Source organism: Eschrichtius robustus, chromosome 11 (assembly GCF_028021215.1).
Source record: "Eschrichtius robustus isolate mEscRob2 chromosome 11, mEscRob2.pri, whole genome shotgun sequence".
In the NCBI taxonomy this organism is placed as follows: Eukaryota; Metazoa; Chordata; class Mammalia; order Artiodactyla; family Eschrichtiidae; genus Eschrichtius; species Eschrichtius robustus.
This window is the reverse complement of record NC_090834.1, coordinates 49414796-49435648: the sequence shown is the minus strand read 5'-3', so window position 1 is coordinate 49435648 and position 20853 is coordinate 49414796. Positions and strand designations below refer to the sequence as shown.

At 48.7% G+C, this 20853-nt stretch overlaps 1 protein-coding gene and 1 long non-coding RNA gene across 4 annotated transcripts in view; one reads left to right on the top strand and one right to left on the bottom strand.

The window, feature by feature from the left end:
• Positions 1-20853, bottom strand: part of ME3 (malic enzyme 3) — a 327654-nt gene that overhangs the window by 3412 nt on the left and 303389 nt on the right. For all 3 annotated transcript variants that reach the window (XM_068556437.1, XM_068556438.1, XM_068556439.1), the window contains 6 exons: positions 17771-17880; positions 5442-5539; positions 5054-5167; positions 3360-3465; positions 2632-2774; positions 1902-2075 (listed from right to left, as the gene is read on the bottom strand). In XM_068556437.1, the coding sequence (XP_068412538.1) occupies positions 1902-2075; positions 2632-2774; positions 3360-3465; positions 5054-5167; positions 5442-5539; positions 17771-17880 (745 nt within the window). The remainder of the gene's footprint in view (positions 1-1901; positions 2076-2631; positions 2775-3359; positions 3466-5053; positions 5168-5441; positions 5540-17770; positions 17881-20853) is intronic.
• LOC137772489 (uncharacterized) lies at positions 7470-11117 on the top strand. The gene is made up of 3 exons (XR_011075483.1): positions 7470-8172; positions 9832-10117; positions 10521-11117. It is a non-coding gene; the product is annotated as an uncharacterized lncRNA (long non-coding RNA).

Here is a 20853-nt window from a genome sequence, read left to right as displayed (position 1 = left end):
AGGGTTGTCAAGGTGAAATGAGATAGTGCATGTACATCTCCTAAAACTTACATTACTTTTTCCACAGGAAAATCAGTTTCAACTTAAATTATCTTAATTTAAAAACACCCTTTTCAGGGACTTCCCTGGTGATCCAGTGGTAAAGAATCCGCCTTCCAATGCAGGGGACGCAGGTTCGATTCCTGGTCAGGGAACTAAGATCCCACATGCCCCGGGACAACTTAGCCCGCGTGCCACAACTACCGAGATCGCGTGCCTCGACTAGAGCCCGCGCGCCACAAACTACAGAGCCCACGTGCCACAACTAGAGAGAGAAAACCTGCACGCCACAACTAGAGAGAAGCCCGTGCACCACAATGCAGAGCCCGCGCACCACAGCTAAGACCCGACGCAGCCAAAAATAAATAAAAAAACAAAAAACAGCCAAACCAAACCAAACACCCTGTTCAGAAATATAACCTGCCAGGCCTTTGAAGACCAGACTGTCAGCTCCTGGAGGGGAGGGGCCTTATGCTGCTCAGAGCAAGTGACTGAGAAGTAGCTCGAGGAGAGGTTCCTGTTTAATTCATGGACACGGTTCATGAAAAGAGGGAGCTGAAATGTCCCATAGCAGAGGCTGTGGGTCATGCAGATGTTTCTGGGGGCTGCGTAGGAAGGCTTTAGCAACCTTGTTTCTGCACAACAGGGGAATTTGCTTTCAGGTCAACTCCAAGCAGGAAGTGACTCTTCCCATCCAATGGGGGTTTCAGACAGCTCCGCCCGTGGCCACAGGACACCACCACCACCAATCAAACACAGAATACTCAAGCAAGAGGGACAGAGGACTACAGCATGAAGCCAGAGCTAGTGTGCACAAGGCTTGGGGGAGGCTGACAAAACTTCAGCAGACATAGGAAGAAGGAAGTTGGTGCATGAGGCAGTTAGTTCCTTGTGGGACTCAGAGAAGCAGGGCTGGGTACGGCTGCGTGGAAGCCCTTCTTGCGGCTTTGCTGGTTTGGGGCTCTCACCAGTGCCGTGGTGAGGGGGAAATGCAGACACATGTCAGAACTCACAGGAGAGCCTTTGCAGCCCGCTGGGGATAAATATGTTTAATATTTGTTTATAGTTTTGATTAGCTTAACTTCTCAACAGAAACATTTCTACACCTGGGTTCCTCAGAGTGAAGATAAATGTGAAGTGCCTGGCACTTGGTAAGCGCTTGTTAAATGGCAGCCACTGTAACTGTTATTATTAACAACCATTATTATGAATGTGGGCTGTCATCCTTAACAAATTCTTTCCTTGTTTTCAATTCACCATGCCCAGTAAAGAACCCTTGTGGGAGCTTTTCTGATAAGATACCTGGAGCAGGTGCACACCCACAACCCCCTATCTGTGCTCAAGACATGGGTACTCAGAGCAGGCAAACCTGACGTGCAACCCATTCCCTTCCTTACAGAAATCTGCCCTAGCGGGGCTTATTTTGCTACCAGTTACCCAGTAACGTGGCCAAGACCCATGGCTGGAAAAACCTATTGCTTGTCATGGTCGCTGAGCCCACGGTTTCAGGTGGTTTTGATGGCATCTCCATCCTTGGCATGCATACGGGTTCTGCTGGGAGGCAGGGTGCAGTACAAGGTATGTTCCCTCACTGCCAGCGCCTCCTGCCAACACCCCTCCCACTGACTATTCCTTCCCCCGCCGCCCCTGCCTTAAAAAGCTGTGTGTGTGTTTTCAGAGAAGTTCAAGCCTCCAGGTGATCTTGAGAGAAGCTTGACATTCAAGTGCTCTGGGGAACCACTGAAGGATTGGGGCAGGTAGGTAGAAGAAACAAGAGAAGGAATCTTTGGGGACCCGGTGTAGGAGCTGGTGGAGCTCACAGGCCCTCTGGGGTGTATTCGGGGCAGCGGGGACAGCAATACCTCTGCTGTCAGGAGGAAGAGCCCGTCTGGGATGTGTCGGACCCCGCCTGCGATGACTCCCAGAGCCACTCCAGGGAACACGTAGGCGTTGTTTCCCTGCCCGGGAATGAAGGTCCTGCCATCTTCCAGAGTCACGCCTTTAAAGGGACTTCCACTGGCAAAGATCCCTCGGCCCTGGGGGCAGGAAGAAAACCAGAGACAGAGCTTGGAGCTAGGTTTCAGGGTCATGGTGACCTAGTCTTACCTCCCGAAAGTTGACCCCTTCCTCATCTTCTGCTAAATGCTCAGCATTGTGCTGAGGACATTGCAGGTGCTGAAAGCACACCTGTTCATCTGACCGAAAGCTCAGCTCCCACTGAGTTACCTGGCAGCCACAAAACCACGGAACGGGGAAGGTGTACCTTTTAACCTGTCACCTCCCTGCAGGGGCAGGCCAGGTATGCAAATGGCCTAGAGTCCACAAGCGTCTCGAGTTCTGGTCAGAGCTCTACTTCAGAGGAACCCTGAGCAGTAAAGCCTACTGGTAAGAGCCTGGGCTTCGGAGCCGGACCTGGGTTTGAGGGCCAGCTCCACTCCTTTTTAGCTCTGTGACCTTGGGCAAGTTACTTCATCTTTCTGAAACTCAGTTTGCTTATCAGCAATGTGGGGAATTTTTTCACCCTCGTAGGGTTGCTCATGGTTACTGTTACTATGTCCTCTCAGCCCGGGGAAGGAAGGACTCCCCGCTGACCTCGGTGACCTGGTAGCACTTCTCAGCCGTGCACTCGGCCTTGCTGGTGGGGTTGCTCAGGGCAAAGATGATGGGGCGCTCGTGGAAGGAGGCCATGTCCCTCAGAATCTGCTCCGTGAAGGCTCCCGCGATGGCGGCAACACCTATGGGGAAAAGGGGGAGGTAGTGGGGTGCCTACTCTTTATATACACCCCATTCCTCTCCTGGTGGTGGTGGTGGAACTAGGTACAACACAGAAGACTCAGGAGTCTTGAGGATGGCATCCGCCATAGGGATGAGGGAGGATAGGAGAAAAGGGTCTCCCTGCTTGAGTTGGCTGAGACCCCCTGTTAATTCCACTGGTCCACTTCAGGCCCCAGCCCAGTTAAGATGCACCTGTGAAGCATGCCTGGCCACTGTCCTTTAGAGTGGACTGCTCCCGCAGGACAGGGAGTGATGCCAGGGTCCCCTCCTTGGGGGAGGAGCGCTCATGTCATCCTGGTTAGAGAGTCCAGCCTGTGTTTTTCCACTTTACTGTATAATTCTGCATCACGCAGCCCAGCTTGGTGCCTTAGTTCTACGGTTCTTATACAGTAGTAACTCAATAAAAGTTTGTAGCATTGAATTGGAAATGAGGGGAAAGAGCTGTGTTTCCAAGGGTTGCTTATGCCTCCTCGCTGAGCCTCAGTCTTCACGTGCAAGTCAAGGGGATTAGCTGGGCTGGGCAGTGGGTCGCCCCCTCCTCCTACCTATGATGGCCGTGGGCTTCACCAGCCTCACCACCTCCTCCAGGGAGTTCACTTCAGGATGGTCCTGGGCAAACATCTCCTTCTCATGGTTCAGGTGTCTCCTCCCCTGCAGGGGAAGGAAGAACATGATACAGCTGTGGTGATGAGAACCGCTGGGCAGTGCCTGGATGCATTTGTGTACTCTGAGAGCATTCCCTGCAGAGCCCTGTGCTTTGGTCTGAGCTGTCAGAACCTTGGGCCCTGTCCTTTTGATCAAAATCTACGATGCAACCTAAGAATTTTAAATGTGTGTGTGTGTGTGTATTTCTTTCTTTAATCCAAACCACATATGGAGAACCCATAAGGCCTTTCTTTGAGCTGCTGGGGGCATGGCTTCCTGGGCCAGGACAGAAAGGCTCTGAGGAAATGCCTGAGTCTGGACCAAGACTCTTGGCCCCAAGACATATAGCACAGAGGCCCAGTTGAGGGATGGGGGTCTGAGTCACCCAGGGTCAGGGCGCTAATTTGAATGTATTTGACAAGAGCCATTAACCTCCCGATAAATAATAATAAGCTGAGATCCAGGACAGGCTTGTAATGGCTGGCTGCTCCCAATGGGGTCCAGATTCCTTCCATTTCTTCAAATAGGAGTCAGTGGGTGACAGGCTGGTCAACGTTTCTGATGACTCCTTTGGGTCAGCTGGCCTCATGAGAAGCAGAGTGAAAACACCAGCTTTGAGAGATCTTTGAGGAGGGGTGAGCTCAATGGGGTGAGCAAAGGTGATGTTGAAATGTGGGAAAGAGGCAAGTGTGGCAGCCTCCACCTGTGCCTGGACCATGCTCTGGAATGATCTGGGGCAGAAGGAGGAACCTCCAGGTCCCAGTTCTTTCCGGTGGGAATCTGCCCTTATAGGGAACAATAGGAAGGTCTGTTGCTTCTGAGGGGGGTCTCCATTATTCTTGGTTGAGAGCCTCACGTTCCTATCTCTGTCTTTTTTTAGTCTCTCACTGTCACAGTCTATGTTAGTGGAATCTCAGGATTAAAACACGGAGCTCTGAGTGAAGTCCTGAGGGAGGAGGTCATCCAACTGTGCCCCTCACCACACTGCAGTCAGAAGCTGGACTGTCTCTCTCATTCATTCCTTCATTCATACCTCAAACATCAATTATGTACTTATCACATGCAGGACCTTGACATCAAGACTATAGAGCCTCACGGGGAGGGAGGCAAGTAAAGGGGCAACAGCCCTATCATGGGATAAATGTAATATACGAAGGGCGGAAGGCTACATGAGCATAAACACAGGGAACTAATTGAGACCCAGATGCTCAGGGGAGCTGCTTGAAGGAGGTAACAGAAGACAGGGAGGAAAGAGATGGGGCTGAGGGCTGTGAGTGGGCGTGTGGAAAAAGAGGAGGGCATTCCAGGCAGAGGAACAAAATATGCAAAGATGTAGAAGAGAGAGAGCATGTTACTTTTGGACAGCTATGATTCAATATGGCTAGAGGTGAGTACAAGGCAGGACGTGATTCAAAGCTTTTGGACAAGAGCAATTCAGGCTACTTTGGGATGAATCTTTTGCTTTGGGGGTTAGGACACTACCCTCCTTGTGCTCTCTCCTCTGTCTGAGCAGTTTACCCCTTGAGATCTCTTCCAGTCCAGTTCTAATAGCTGTAGGTATCAGGTAACCTCCAGGTCTCCAGACCGACAGTACCTTGACAATGAGCCCCTTTGAGTCCACCATCCAGATCTTCCTTGTGGCCTCTGCCTTGGGTACGCCTTCTTTCTCTAGGGCCATGACAAGGAGGTGGGCGATGCCCATGGCTGCCTGCGAGGTGGGTGTTTAGACAAAAGGCAAAAGCTGCTCAGGATTTTATCAGATGCTTCACCAAGATGATCTTCCCCCACTACTCCCAGGAGGCTCAGTTAAGTCCCTGCCTTGAGACACCCAAATGTTGGGGCCCAGGCAGCTGCAGTGATCACAACGCATCTGTGCTGTTTCCTCTCCTCAGAAGCCCAGAGCACCGCTCCTCCTTGCGGCTCCTCCACCCATTCTTATTCTCCTACTGGAACAACAGCAGAGAGCCCCCCATGGCACTTACTTCACCAGCACCTTGGAAAACAAACACGTGATTGGAGAGCTTGTTCTTGGTGATTCGCAGAGCGGCAAGGATCCCTGCCACGGCGACGGAGGCTGTGCCTGCAACAGAGTGGACTGAGATAAGCCCCTGGCCACCGGCTCCCACCCCCAAGACCCTTGGCAGAGTTCCCCACACCTAGAACCTGTGATGGAACAGGCAACTTTCCCTCGCCCTTACAGAGGTCAGCCCTGTAGGCATGCAGGTTGTCGAGCAACCCTCTTTTGCATGATACTCTTTTCCATGCACTCTTTTGCAGATAACTGTTAGTTTGAGAAATAGCTCCTGGATTGTTACCCTGGGAGAGAGGATCAGAGGGTCAGGTGCTGCTACCACCATCATTCATAAATGAAACAACAAGGACAAATACAAGGGAAGCCAAAAAGAATTGTGAGCCTCATAGAATGATTTGTTTAAGGGGTAAATGGATAAAAACAGATTAAAAATGAGGCCACAAACTAACCATGAAACATTGCATGACCATGTGACCTGAGCTGCTTGTCTTATCCAGCAAGTCATAAGGTTGGGTGTGCCCAGTAGCATAACCAGCATCAAATGGCTTGAATACATCTGAAGGTACAGGTAAGCTGCACAAGCAGGTGGCTCAGACTAGTTTGACAACTATTCTTCCTCTCCCTCAATCCACGCCTAAGGCCTCACTAGGAATTCCTATGACCAGCTGACCAAGGAGGAAAAAGCAGGCTTGGTTTACAGATTATTCTTAACAGTATGCTGGCATCAACTAGAAGCGTACGGTTGCAGTTTCACAGCCCCAGTAAAAGGTCACCCTAAAGGGAAATAGTGAAGTGAATCTTCCCAATGGACATGACCTCCCGTTGTAAATTTTGTTGTCCACTTTGGTCCAAGAGATGGCTAGACCTACATTGATTCGTGGGCAGTTGCTAATGGTTTAGCTAGATGGTCAGGGACTTAGAAAGAACAAAATAGTAAGACTGGTGATGAGGAAGTCTAGGGAAGGGTTTGCGAATGGACTTCTCTGAATAGGTACAGGGTGTGAAGATATTTATGCCCCATGTGAAAGCTCACCAAAGGGCAGAATGAGAATAGTTTCTCAGTAATCAGGTGGACAAAATGGCATGGCTTGTGCATGTCAGTCAGCATCTTTCCCACGCCATCTAGGGTTTGCTCAGTTTCCATATAGAGTAGCCATGGTGGCAAGGATGGAGGCTCTGCATGGACTTCCTCTCACGGAGGCTGCCTGCTACTGCTACTGCTGAATGAATGACCTGTCAATGGCGGAGACCAATGTGGAGCTCCTGCTATGGCACCATTCTCTGGGAGGACTATCCACCCGGCAGGAGTTTGATTACACTGGACTCCTTCCATTAGCGACAGGGAAGAGATGTGTCCTCACTGGAATAAACATAGTTTCTGGATATGGCTTGACTTTCCCTGTCTATAATGTTCTGCCAGTGCCATCATCTGTGCATGTTTGGAATGCCTAGTCACCATCCTGATATATTCCAGGCAACAAGGCTTCTAATCAAGGAATTCATTTCATAGTAATAGAAGTGCAGCAATAGGCGCACACCCACGGAACTCAGTGGCCTTAACATGTACTCTACCACCCAGAAGCAGATGACCTAAGAGATCAGTAGGATGGGCTCCTGAAGACTTAAGACTTAGTTGAGGAGATGGTGACGTTCTATCTTATAGGATGCAATATGTGATTTGACTTAGCAAGCAATACCTTGTGCTCTTTCTCCACAGCCAGAATACTTGGGTCTGGAAATCAAAGTGTTGAAGTGAGAATGGCTCCTCTCACCATTTCACCTAATGAATCACTTGCAGGGTTTTTGCTTCCTGTCTCTTCAATTCTGTGCTCTCTGGATTGGAGGTCTTGGTTCCCAAGAGACAAATGCTTCCATTAGGATTCCCAACATGGTGATTACAGATGATGGTTTGTATTGCTAATTTATTCTCCCTTCTCCTCCCTCTTATTATTTTATATAAGTTTTGTTGGAGGTTAATTCTACAATTTAGCCTTTAGATAACAGAGTTTTCAAATGTGAAATGTTTTAATGTTTTCAAATTTTAATGTTTTCATTAAATGTTTAATGTTTTCAAATTTAAGAGTAGTTAGTCCTGCCCAGAGATGGGTGGTGTGACTATCTTCCAGAGATAAATATGTCAAAAAAATGCACAGTGTAAAAAAAAAAAAAATGCACAGTGTGACAGTTGTGAGTTAAGTTTTATTTGGGGCACAATGAGAACTATAGCCCAGGAGACAGCCCCTCAGATAGCTCTGAGGAACTGCTCTGAAGAGGGGTGTGGGTGTCAGTGTATATGTGATTTTGGTGAAGGGGGTACGTGCAATCAAGCACACATTTTGGCAGAAGGTTGCTGCTGGTTACAAGAAGGTTGTTGCTCGTCACGAGGAGTGGATGTCTCCGTTAATGAGTTTAGTGTTTTCCTAGATATGAGAAGATGCAAGAAACTGGGCTCATAGAATCTTCTGAAAATATCTATGTATCTGAAGGCCTGTTCCGCCAGTTTTTCCCAGAGCACAGAGTGCCTCATGCCTGATCTCTGCCTTGAACTCCTTTCAGGGTGTGTTGAAGGTCGGTGACTGCAGTGGCTAGCGACTTCATTCTTGTAGAACCAGATGATGAGCGACATTCTTTAGTTGGCAAATAACTGTAGAAACTTTGCCTCTCCTCATTTCAGGGAGAAGGTGAGAATGTCTTCATTTGTTGGAAAGATAGTTGCATTTTATTAGGCATTTTGTTAGAGTTTGTTGTTGTTGTCTGGAAGTACCAATGTGCAGGACGGTATGTATGGATGCTGAACAGCCAAAAGGGTGGACTGTGCCGATTATTGGGTAATCGTTTCTCCTTTGTCTGCAAACCACTTTTCAGCTTTACCAATTGGCTCTATGGTGGGCTCTGCCAATAGGGGGCGCCAGAGGGCGACTGAAAGACTAGATGGGCAGGGAGAGAACAGTTTTTCCAGCATCATTCCTGCTTTGTAAGATTGCTGGGTAAAATGTAGGACATTCAGCTAAATTTGAATTTTAGATAAACAAGAAATAATTTTCTAGTGTGTGTTCCATGCAATATTAGCATAAATATTCTAAAAACTGTTATTTGTCTGAAATTCAAATTTAGCTGATCATCTGCATTTTGTTTTTGCTAAATCTGGCAACTCCACAGCCTTGGTTTTTTAATCTTACAGCAGCAGTTTGTTCCACAAGCAGCAGTTGAATCCAGTTTGCTGTTTGTCCGTCACTTACAGAACTAGCCTCGCAGCGTGCGCCCCTCAGAGGCATGAACGCTACCCAGCTGTCGCCTCGTCTTCCCTGTGTTCCCCCAGCCTCAGGGGTGGTAGCAGATCCTTAGTGTTTCTTTCTGGCTTTTCAGTTCTTTAATGCAGAATTCACAATTCTTTATGTCGAGTTTTCTCTGTTAAAACGACTGGTGTGGACCCTGACAGAGTCACAATAAAGTAATCGCAACTGGCAACGCTAAGCCTCTATGATGGTCAAAGAAAAGGAAATTAAAGTGTGACTGTTTATGGTCATTAAAATTGTGCAAATCAAAGAAACTGATGTCATCTATGGCTGGTGAGGGAGCAATGAAAAGGGCAAAGTTCAGTACACATTCCATTTTTAAAGAGCTACAACCCTTTTTGGAAAACTATTTCCCAATATAGACCAAAGGCATAAAATGTTTTTGCCCTTTGACCTCATGCTTCTATTTCTGGGAATCTATGTATGAAAAAATCCAAAAGGTATGTGGTAGGATATTTATGACAGTGTTATTTATAACGTAGAATGACTGGAAATAACAAACACCTAACAAAAGAGTAATGGTTAAGTAAATGAGCTAGTGTAGGCACTCAGTAAGATACTGAAGCTATTAAAAATATTCATTATGAAGATGGTGTAGCAACACAGAAAATGCTATGAAGTTAGTAACTAACATCACATATTGTTCTAAGTGCTTTATATGTCTTAATGTAAAGACATTTATTTAATCCTATCATCATCCCCATTTTACAGATTGGGAAAATGAGGTACGGAGCAGTTTGCTGAGTTGTCCAAGATCACACAACAGAGTGAGGCTTTGAACTCAGGGAATCGGGCTCTAGGGCATGTGCTCTTAACCCCTAAATCATGCTTCACTGAGTTAGTTGGAAGGAAGAGAACATTCAACAGTCTACATACTATGATTCTAATTGTAACAAAATATACACACAGAATCTGGAAGGAGCTACAAAATACTAATGGTTGCAGGGTGGGAGCAGGAGTGAACTTTCCCTTTTCTGTTTCCAGTTTTCCATTGGACAGGGAGCACGTTTTCCGCTCACCTGATTCTATTGTATTTCACGACAGCCTTCTGCCTCCTGAAAAGAGCTGTACAAAGCATAGGACACCAGGTGGCGCCAAAGATATTTCATCAGAGAACCTCCCAAAGACACTGCATTCTTGATGGGTCTTTTCCTTCTTGGATGTCAAGTATCTTTTGTGGTTAGAACCTACAAGCTGAATCACAGCTTACCTGCAGAAATTCAGTGCTGGATGGAGAGCGTGACATCCAACAACTATACAGATGAGGAAACTGAGGCCAGAGAGAGGCAGTGGCTTCCGCCTGTTAGTCACCAAGTTAGAAGTAAAGCAGGTAAACCTGGGTTGCTGCTTCCACCCCTTCCTGGTCTATGCAGCTCAGACAGCGTTTCCTGACTCTGGAGTTGAAGGCAGCAGGAGTGGCCTTATGGTGTTTCCCTGGGGGAGACCTGAGGAGCGGGTGGTAGTGGAGGTGGAGGAAAGTGAACTTAGGTGGTGGAAGTAATTGTTCAGTTGTGACTCTGGAAGGGGTGGAAAACACAAAGCATTGGGAAATCTGATAGAAAAGAGTTGAAAATTTCAAAAGGATACAACAACAACTGCCACTTGTTGATTGCTCTCCCCGTGACCTTGGCTCCATGCTATGTATGCACTTGCCTGCATTTATTTGCTCATTTAATCTTTACAGCAACTCTAGGAAATAGGTACTACTGAGCTCACATTTTTTCCCCTTTCAGAAGTGGAAAGTGAAGTTCAAAGAAAGTAGAAACAGCCAGGAGAGAAGTGAATCCTGTCACCACCAACTCTATAAAACCTCTGCCTCCGGTCCATATACTTTGCCATTTCTCCTGTTACGTGGATGAATGGTCCCTGCTCTTAGCTAAAGCCACCTCCAGCTGTGTGCTGGATCCCACCATGTCTACCTACTCAAGAAATTTGTTTTGTAATTCTCTCCCTTTTTATTCTGCATCCTCAACTGCTCCCTCTCTAGTGGATCACTGCCATCAGCCTACAAGTATGTCATCAAGTTCCCATCCTTAAAAAGCCTCCTCTTCGGGGCTTCCCTGGTGGCGCAGTGGTTGGGAGTCTGCCTGCCAATGCAGAGGTCACGGGTTCGAGCCCTGGTCTGGGAAGATCCCACATGCTGCGGAGCAACTAGGCCCGTGAGCCACAATTACTGAGCCTGCGCGTCTGGAGCCTGTGCTCCGCAACAAGAGAGGCCGCGATAACGAGAGGCCCGCGCACCGCGATGAAGAGTGGCCCCCGCTCGCCGAAATAGAGAAAGCCCTCGCACAGAAACGAAGACCCAACACAGCCATAAATAAATAAATAAATAAAAGGTTAAAAAAAAAAAAAAAAAGCCTCCTCTTGACCCTATGTCATTCCCACCCTATTTCTTACTTCCCTTTATAGCCAACTTCTTCTAAAGAGCTGAATATACTCATTGCCTCTATTTCCTTTCTTCTTGGTCTCCCTGAAACCCAGTCCCATCAAGCGACTGCCCCACCTCTTGTCAACCTCCCCAGCACCTCCATCTTGCCAAGTTCAGTGGTCAGTCCTCAGCCCCTCCTCTTCCTTGACCTTTCATCAGCATTTGATACTGGTGTTCATTCCTGCCTTTGGGAAGCTCTGCATGTGGCTTCTGGAACCCCATGCTCACTGGCTACCTTGCTGGTTACTTCTCATTCTCCTTTCTGGGATCTTTCTCTGAGGCCATCCTCTGAAGTGGCAAGTTGCCCTATTCACAGTCCAGAACTCAAGAGGGAACACAGCAGTTCTTAAATCCCATATTATAAAGTTTGGCAAAGAAAGTTATCCCCATCATTAACTTTCATTTTGAGGAGGAGGGTCTTGGGTAATGTATTAGGGATTTAAAAATAGGAAGGAAGCTGCAGAGCTTTCTGGAGGTAACCACCTGGAGAAGCCCGGGGGTCTAGGGATGTGTTAGAACACGTGCCCGTAAATGCTGAGGGCAGCTGAAAGCATGACTGTTTGTTCCTCATTCATGATGAAAGAAAAACAAATTTTCCTTTTCAGAGGGAGCTTTCCATACTTGCATTTCCTGCAAACTGAGTACTGGAGGTTGTAGGTTCAGGAAATAGCACAAAAGGACTGAAAATGTAGTTTCTATTCTGCTTTTCATAGTCACATTTGACAAGGTTAAAGAAGTTTCCATTCTAAACCACACATTATCAGAGAAAACGGAAAAAACTAGCTGTTTCTCAGGTGAGACAAGGCTGCTGTCTTAGGCAGCAAGAAGGACAGGGAGTTAGGCTCGGCAGGGTCCGGCCAAGGTGGCTTTGGAGGCCTGGGACCATGGGGGATTGGGCATCCTCTAGGATTAGGTTGGCCCACTTTCATGATCCGCAGAATTACCTTCCCACGGCAGCCAGCGGCCGCCTTTCATTTGTTCATGAGCGTGTACTGAGAGCCTGTTCTGGGGCTCCACTGGGTATATGGGTATATGAAGCCTTAGATTTATGAAGACGAATACAACAGTCTTGACCACAGGGGTTAGCAGCATAACTGTTCAGAAAATTCAAGTTCCCCTTACTGGAAACCAAGCAAAGGCCTTCTAGATGACTTCAACCCTGTTTCTGTGTCATGAAGGGAATTTTCTGGAGCCCTTGGACTCTCAAGAAGGCAGTTCCCGGCCCATGAAGGAGGCAGGGTTAGACTATTCTGCCACCGGAGGGAATAATTACCGTCTTCTTGGCTTCTTTGGGGATTTAACTGATCCAACAGGCTAAGGGGGAGGTCTCAGAGCTGCCGGGATTAGATGTACGAAGAGACCCACGAGAATCTCAGGGCTGGGAAAACCCTGTCCGGGAAGAACAGCCTCAGAACACAGGACTTAGTGAAAAGGAAGGTTCTGGGGACTGGGGAGAGATGAGGTTGAAGCGGCCGGGGGAGGTTTCACTGTGGGAGAGAGAGACGGGAAAGGCCAGGAACTGCTGCTCAGTGTGTGTGGTATGGGAAGGAGAAGCAGAGCGCTGACAGCTGGAAATAACCCCTGGTGTCTTGTAAACAGGACAAACCAGCTGGACAGACTTCAGAGCTGAGCCATTCCTCCCCATCTGCCCCTTTCCTACCGTGGCATCTGAGCCCCGGGGTATTTTGAAATATTCTGCAAAGCGGGTGACCACTGCCCAGTGTCACTCCCAGGCCCTGGGGAAGGGTGGGATCGTCCTGGGGCCTGAGGAACAGGTTTGGCCCTGGGTGCGGTATCCTGGGGGAGGTGAGGTTTGAGTCGTTAAGGACAAAGAGAAATTAGCCGAGAGCAGAAGAGAGTTCTAGGCAGAGGGACCAGCACATTCAGAATCAGAATCGGCAGAAAACTCACAGAACTGACTCATGCAATGGGCTGGAAGAATAGGCTGGATGTGGAAAGAGGAAAAGAGGTGAGGTGGGCCCCTGCCTCCCTTCTCGGGCTTTCCCAGGCCTGCGCTCACACCGGTCCCTCTCCTCACCTCCACCAAAGCCTCTCTGTTTTGGGTCTCAACACTTCCTCCCTCCCTCTGGGACTTGTGTTGGGAGCTTCCTGTGCACCAGAGGTATCAGTACCCGGTACCAGAGCTGAGTACGGTTACATGCCTGTTCCTGCTCTACGTCACTGCAGCCCTTACAACTACCTGGTGCCATAAGCAAGGGTGACGATGAGAACGCTTAACGATGAGCTAGCACAGTCCGCGTCCAGCCAGGATCGATGCTGGCCTTACGAAGGCGTCCTGATCTTTCTGGCAGTACTGGCTGAGGATCCCTCATGGCTGTGAATACCATCATGTCCATTTTACAGACCAGGAAAAGAAGACTGGGAGGATTTAAGCCGCTTGGCCAAAGCCCCAAAGCAGAAAAGTGGGGATTCAGACCTAGGCTTGTCTCAGTCCAACATCTGACTGCTAAGCACTCTGGCTCACAGATGAAAACTTGAAAGTATGAGGGGTGACCATGGCCTGACATACCACACAGGCACCCTGACTGGCCGTCTGCTCTCGGGAATGTGGCCGGACTTGAGGGCAGTGCAGGTCCGGGGAGGCCTGGTGGGGTGGGAGGACACCCTGGAGCTGACAGGCCAGCTGGCCTTTGCTGTCCCCAGCCACACTGCGGGCAGCTAGCCGCGGAGCCCGGGGGCCTGTGCTCACCAGGCCAGCAGTATCCTGGACCTGGCTTCCTGGGAAGGACACAGCTGGCCAGTCCTCCAGGAGGACCATTCCTAGCGCTGTTCCCCTTCCAGGTCTCTCTCTCCTCCGCTAAGAGCCGGGATGCTTCTGTGATCCCAGCTGAAACAACAAAAGTCACCTGAGCCTCTGCCTTTTCCAAAACTCCTGAAGAGGCTTCCAGCGACGAGTCAGTGCACGGGCAGCCCTGCTCACCGAGAACCAGCCTGGGGAGGCTGAGGCTTTGCACTGGTCTGAGCTGGGAGTGGGGCCGGGGCCGGGGCGGGGGGCGCGCGGAGGAGACCATGGCAGCCCTGGGGAGCTCTTTACCCTGCCAGTGCTGGGGCCAACCCTACCCTGTGGTCGGCCACGTGGGGTTGGTGATTCCCAGGAGTGTGGTGCAGCAGGACTGGCTGGGGTTCAAATCTTGTGCCCGAGCTCCTGCTCAGCACCAGGCATGGCACGGCCCTCACGGAGCTCAGTCTGGTGGGGACCCTGAGGCCTTTAGTCATATCTTTCCTTATTCCACTGAGGACGTGAGCCTGCGCTGGTGTTCATTTCATGCAGGCAGCCTGGTTCCATCCCCCACCATTCTGGGGTGTTCCAGAAGATTCTGACCACGAGTCCTGCTGGGGTGGACCGGGCCTGTCCCCAGCAACCACATGTGGCTTGGTTTTGGTTTCTGTTTTACCACTATGATTCCTCCCACCCTCCCCCTTCTCCCAACTCTCTCCAATTCTGTGCATGCAGGCGTTCCTTTCTATTTTTGAGCGTGGCTATGTAGTTTCATGTTTCTTTTTCCTCTTCTCTTTACCTTGTGTTTGGAGGTAAGGGGGTCAATTCTAGCATGAGCTTAATCTTCCACGTTGCCCCATTCATCCCGGAATTCCTCACCAGCCTGCTAATTGCCCACCCAGCACTGAGAGTACACATCATAGGCTTCTGGTTCTGGACCCATCACTAACCAGCTGGCGACTGTGGGCCAGCCCCTCCCCGTCCCCAGGCCTCATCTGGGGGGGGGGGTGGTTCTATGAACTGTGGGAGTTAGAGGAGAGGATGAGAGGGGTGAGGAGAGCGGTGACACCCACACTTATGTGGGGTCTGGAATTTAATCCTCACCAAGGAGACTCACGGCACCACCTCACCCACGAGGAAGCATGGGCAGCCTGACGTCCTGGACAGACAGTGAATTCCGAGTTAGAAATAACTAGGTTCTAGCCCCAGCTTTATGCCTGTTAGGCTGTGGGACGTGGAGCAAAACTTAAGTCCTTGAACTTCAGTTGCCTCATCGGTGACATGAACAGCAATGTCCGTCCTCCCCACAGGCGGAGGGGGTGAGGCAAGGAAGCTGTGAAATAGTGTGGATGGAAAACACTTTTCTAGCCTAAAGCTCTGTGTTCATGCCAACTGGATTACTTGGCACAGTTTGGGTTCCCTGGGAAGCAGATTCAGAGAGATGTGAAGTGTTCAGGATGTTATCAAGAAGTGCCCTGGGGATCAGCACACCTGTGCTAGGGAGGGAGTGGAAGCAGGATGGGGCTGAGGATGGGGAAGCTGAGATGCGATGCGGTCCCCAGGGCCTCAGCCAACCCCGTGGGGAGCTCTGGAGTTACATGTCCCCTCAGAGTTGTCCTGCACTGGGCCAAAATGGTTGAGCTTCTAGATTCCCTGATCACCTGGTGATGCCGTCCTGGCAGGGCAGGACCGTGGGCGAGACGGCTGTCTGCAGCTGCGGCTCTGCTTGATGCTCCAGCCAGCCCCACCGCCAGCTGGGGCAACAAGTCCTTTCTTGAAGGAAGATCTGGGCGGTGCTGTTAATCACACGGCCACGCCTAATGGTCAGGTTGTCCCGATCAAAGACTCGATATTACAGGGCTCCTGCCATTCTAGTACGATTTGCCAGCTCTCCTCATGCATTTTAGTTTAATGACTTTAGTCTCATTTCTGAGAAAAGAATGGGAAATTCCTCCTCTGTTTGCCGTGGGACCCAGAAAACCATTCCATCTGGCTTTGCCTGGGAGTGAAACAGACTCTACTGGAACTGGGTATCAGCAGGACATAAAAACTAACAAATTGATTTAATTTGAGAAGTTTTGTGTGTGTATACATGAGGGTGTACACATGTGAAGATGTATATATGTCTGCGTGTGAGCACATGTGGGGTGCATTTCTGGGTGAGTATATGTGTGACGACCTGGACAAGAGAGAGGCTTCGGGGGCAGGTGTCCAGTGTAGACACACCCACATGAACAGGTGGGTGCTTATGAGACTCTCAATTTGTGCAGGTGGACCTCGTTCGTTCATTCTTCAAACATTAACGAAGCATCTACAGTGCGCCAGGCACTTGTGCTGGGGCTGGGAAGTGAGAAGAGAAAAGATGTGGTTCCTGCCTCTGGGAGCTTATTGTCTCCTGGGGAGACAGACAACTCAATGCAGGCATGTGGGGTACAGTGTGGTAAGAAAGTTGACAGAGGGGGGTACAGGAGGCTGTGGAGGCACCCGGTGTGCATCCAAGTCAGGCTGTCCCTTCCCTGGGACAGGAGACCCTGGAGCTGAGCCTTGAAGGGTGAGTAGGAGTTACTGAGCCAAAGATGATGGGGAAGAGTGTCCCAAGCTGAGAAGCAGAGCTTTCACGTGCAGAGGGAACTGACCCAGAGGGAGGTCATAGGAGTACAAATAAGACAGGGTTGGTACTATCTGGTAGGATTAACCTGTGAAGTGCTTAGAACCGTGCCTGATGAATAACAAGTATTCAGCTCTAAACCTTAGCTATTGTTAACCTGGGCTTGAATCCTCCTAGGTCTATCTTACTCACTTGATGAAAACTGTGACCTCTTTGGGCCTCATCTGCAAAATGTTGGCCCATCTTTAACTCCCAGGGACCAATACCTGTCCCCTACCAACCTGTTCTTTTTTACATGACATGGTTCCTTGATTTGAAAAGATCTTGCTTGCCAAACTTCATTTGTTAAATAATAACCTACATGTCATCAAGGTTTCCCTTGGGCTTTATAAAATACTAGGAATAACTGGCAATGCTCCTTACTGAGAACTCCTGGATCAGGTGAGATAATCGCTGAGGAACCACCCCGCCTACTCCAGTGTCACATGCTGGCATCTCCACAGCAAGAAGCAAGTGCCTTTAGGTATTTCTGGTCCACAGAACAGGGAGCCAAGTTGACCCTGAACTAGAAGATGCTTCCCATTGACTTTTGGAAGTTCTGGGGCCTTGGTTATCATTGTGAGCAGCACTCATTCCAGCCAAGTTAAGAGAAGGCCTTCTCCTGATTCCCTGACAGTGATATGCCTTGTGTTTGGAAAATCCAAGAGTGAGCTATTGTGGCTGGCGAAGGCCACTTTTATGGTGATTGATGCTTTGGTCTGATGAGTCCTATGTGCTGGTACTTTCCATATATTAGCTCCTTAAATTTTCACAATAATCTTCCAAGGTAGTTACTATCATTCCCAATGAATAGATGATGAAACTGTGGCTCAGAGATGTGATCTGCCCATGTTCAACCAGCTAGTAAATCACAGCATTGTTTAAAATTTCTATCATATATCTAATCACCAAATTCTTACTTTCCTCTGAAGCAGTAATCATCTCCATTTTATAGGTGAAGAAACTGAGACTTAGCAAAGTTATGGGACATGTCCAAGGTCACAGAGCTGAGAATTAGCAAAGTGAATCTGGATTTACTGCTCTTTCTTCAACAGCTGCTGGCAGCAAACCGGCTATGAGGTGGCCCCTCCCCACCTGGGCACCCAGGTGAGCCTTTGTGAGAAGGCATTAGTCCTCAGGGGCTTTGTCAGGAGGGGTGGAAACTTACCTTGGATGTCATCGTTGAACATGCAGTACTTGTTGCGGTATTTGTTGAGAAGGCGGAAGGCATTGGCATTGGCAAAGTCTTCAAACTGGATGAGGCAATTTATTCCAAACCTGTGGAGAGGGAGAGGAAAGAGCACGTGATTGCCTCCCCGAGATGATGCCTGGCAGGTCCCAGCCTGAACTGGGGAGCAGGGAGGTGCAGGCCAGGGGTGGGTGTGGGTGTGGCACGGCTCATTCACTGGGGTTTATGCCACCTGGCTGGCTTCTGGACTCTTGGCTCTGCCTGCCCCATTATGATTTAGTTATTTATTTTTAATTGAAGTAGAGCTGATTTACAATGTTGTGTTAATTTCTGCTGTACAGCAGAGTGACTCAGTGACACATACATACATTCTTTGATTTTTTGAAGATTTATTACTCATTTGACAATACTTCCCATGTAATTAAAAAAGAATACATATATATATATTTATTTATTTATTTATTTATAGCTGTGTTGGGTCTTCGTTGCTGCGCACGGGCTTTCTCTAGTGGCGGCGAGCGGGGGCTACTCTTTGTTGCGGTGCATGGGCTTCTCATTGCGGTGGCTTCTCTTGTTGCAGAGCACGGGCTCTAGGCGTGCCGGCTCCAGTAGTTGTGGCACGCGGGCTCAGTAGTTGTGGCTCACGGGCTCTAGAGCACGGGCTCTAGAGCGCAGGCTCAGTAGTTGTGGTGCACGGGCTTAGTTGCTCGGTGGCATGTGGGATCTTCCGGCACCAGGGCTTGAACCCGTGTCCCCTGCGTTGGCAGGTGGATTCTTAACCTCTGCGCCACCAGGGAAGTCCCATACGTTCTTTTTTATATTCTTTTCCATTAAGGTTTATCCTAGGAGATTGGATATAGTTCCCTGTGCTATACAGTAGGACCCTGTTGTTTATCCATTCTAAATGTAATAGTTTGCATCTACTAACCCCAAACTCCCAGTCCATCCCTCTCCCAACCCTCTCCCCCTTGGCAACCACAAGTCTGTTCTCTATGTCTGTGAGTCTGTTTCTGTTTCATACCTAGGTTCATTTGTGCCGTATTTTAGATTCCACATATGAGTGATATCATATGGTATTTGTCTTTCTCTTTCTGACTTACTTCACTTAGTATGATGATCTCTAGTTGCATCCACATTGCTGCAAATTGCCTGCCCCATTATGGACGAGGATGGGGCAGAGAGTAGGGGTACGGAGCCTGGTGGTCAGCCAAGCCCACATCATTGTCTCTAATGTGGGCTGGTGGCTCCCATGGGCTCTGGATGGCAGACCCCAGGGGTGCTGGAAGGGCTGAGATGGGGCCCCGCCTCTCTGTGGCCTGTGGCCGTCTGAAATCCCAGCAGAAAGCTCACTCCAAACGCAAGTGCGTGCAGAGAGCCCGGCTCCTCTGCCACTCAGGCTTGGGGAGCCTCTGCAGCCTCCAAATATCTCCCTTGGTGGATCCTGAAGTCTCGAGTCCCTCCACCAGAGACTCTTCTGGGTTCAGGCATTATTCCCTGATAAGATACAGGGAAGGTTGGGAAAGGCCACATGCATGAAGCCACTGTCATCCACTAACACCTTGGTGAGGGCGTTCTCCATGTGCAGGCAGAGCAGGATCAGTTGCTAAGCTGGTTCAAAATGCAGATCACCAGGCCCATCTCCCAAAGGGTCACTCGGTGAGTTTAGGGGTGGGGCTCCGGAATCTGTATTTTTTCCTCCATCTTTACTGAGGTATACTTGACAAATAAAAATTGTATGTATTTAAGGAACACAACAGGATGTTTTGATACACGTATACATTTGAAATGGTTACCACAATATCAAGCTAATTAACACACACATCACCTCACACTGTTACCATTTTTTTTTTTTGAGTGGTGAGGACGTTTAAGATCTACTGTCTTAGCAAACTTCAAGTACCTGATACAGTATTAATTATTAACTTTGGTCACCATGCTGTACAATGCATTTTCAGTGAGCACCTCAGATCGTTCTGATCCTGTCTGGAGAACTCAGAAACACTGCCTTGGTGGGTAAAGACAAGGCCCATTAAGCGGCTTGAGTTGTCCTATTTAAAATCTACAGTAGAGTTGCCTTCTAGATTTCAAAGTCAGGAAAAAGTTTGTGTTTCCTCAAAAATGACTGGATTGGTAACCTGCGTTTCCTGTTAACACTGGGCGTCAGGAAGCTGAGAGCTGTCTTCTGCCCTTTAACGGTAGGTTCCCTCAGCCGAGGCTCTCTGCACGCACCCTCCCCTGACTCGATTCCGGCTCTTTGATCCTGCTTTTGTGGGTTGTACTGTGTCTCTTATTGGAGTCTTTCTGGAAGCAAGTGTGATGTGAATTATTAAAAATTACTTAATCCATGGGCAGAAAAAGGATTTCATCTCATGGACCAATTTGTGACCCACAGTATCTGCGGTCACGTTCATTGAGAAAAAAATGCCCTGATTGATCAGCACGGAGTGTCTGGGCATGTGGTAGGGAGAAGTGCCTGCCATTCCCAACTGTGTGAACTGGAGGCCTGGGACCAGCTTGGGACCAGCTGTGGAAAGAAAGATGTACGACCTTGTTGGAAAAAGTGGCTGCGGCCCATGTGTGGTGGGCTTCCTGTGCTGTCGGGGCATCTGTCTGATGAGGCTGGTGGCTGTGAGGGGGTGAGTAGCCCTGAAGTGGCCCAGAACACATTTTTTCCAACCTCTGAATTTTGTGCATGGCATATCCTTTTTTTCTTTTCAGAAAATTTACCCATTTTTTGGATGCATTGCAACTGCTCTGCATTTGACTATATTATGTAGAAAATACTGAAAATACAAACTACTTTGTAAAACCAAAGACAAACATTGAATCCAAAGATAAACTATGTTTTACACAATGGACACTTTTCCCGTAGTTAGTATTAAATTTTAAATATCTATTCCTTTTGTTAAAATGATTACTTTACATACTACTCCCTGAGTACATCTGCATTGCAAACATAGCTCAGTAATTCTCAGAAACTGTTTATAGAGGTTTGTTGTAAAAGCAAGCGCACCACCAGAAAAAGGAGGAAGCAAAAAAAGTACAGTAGAAGTGCCAGTGGG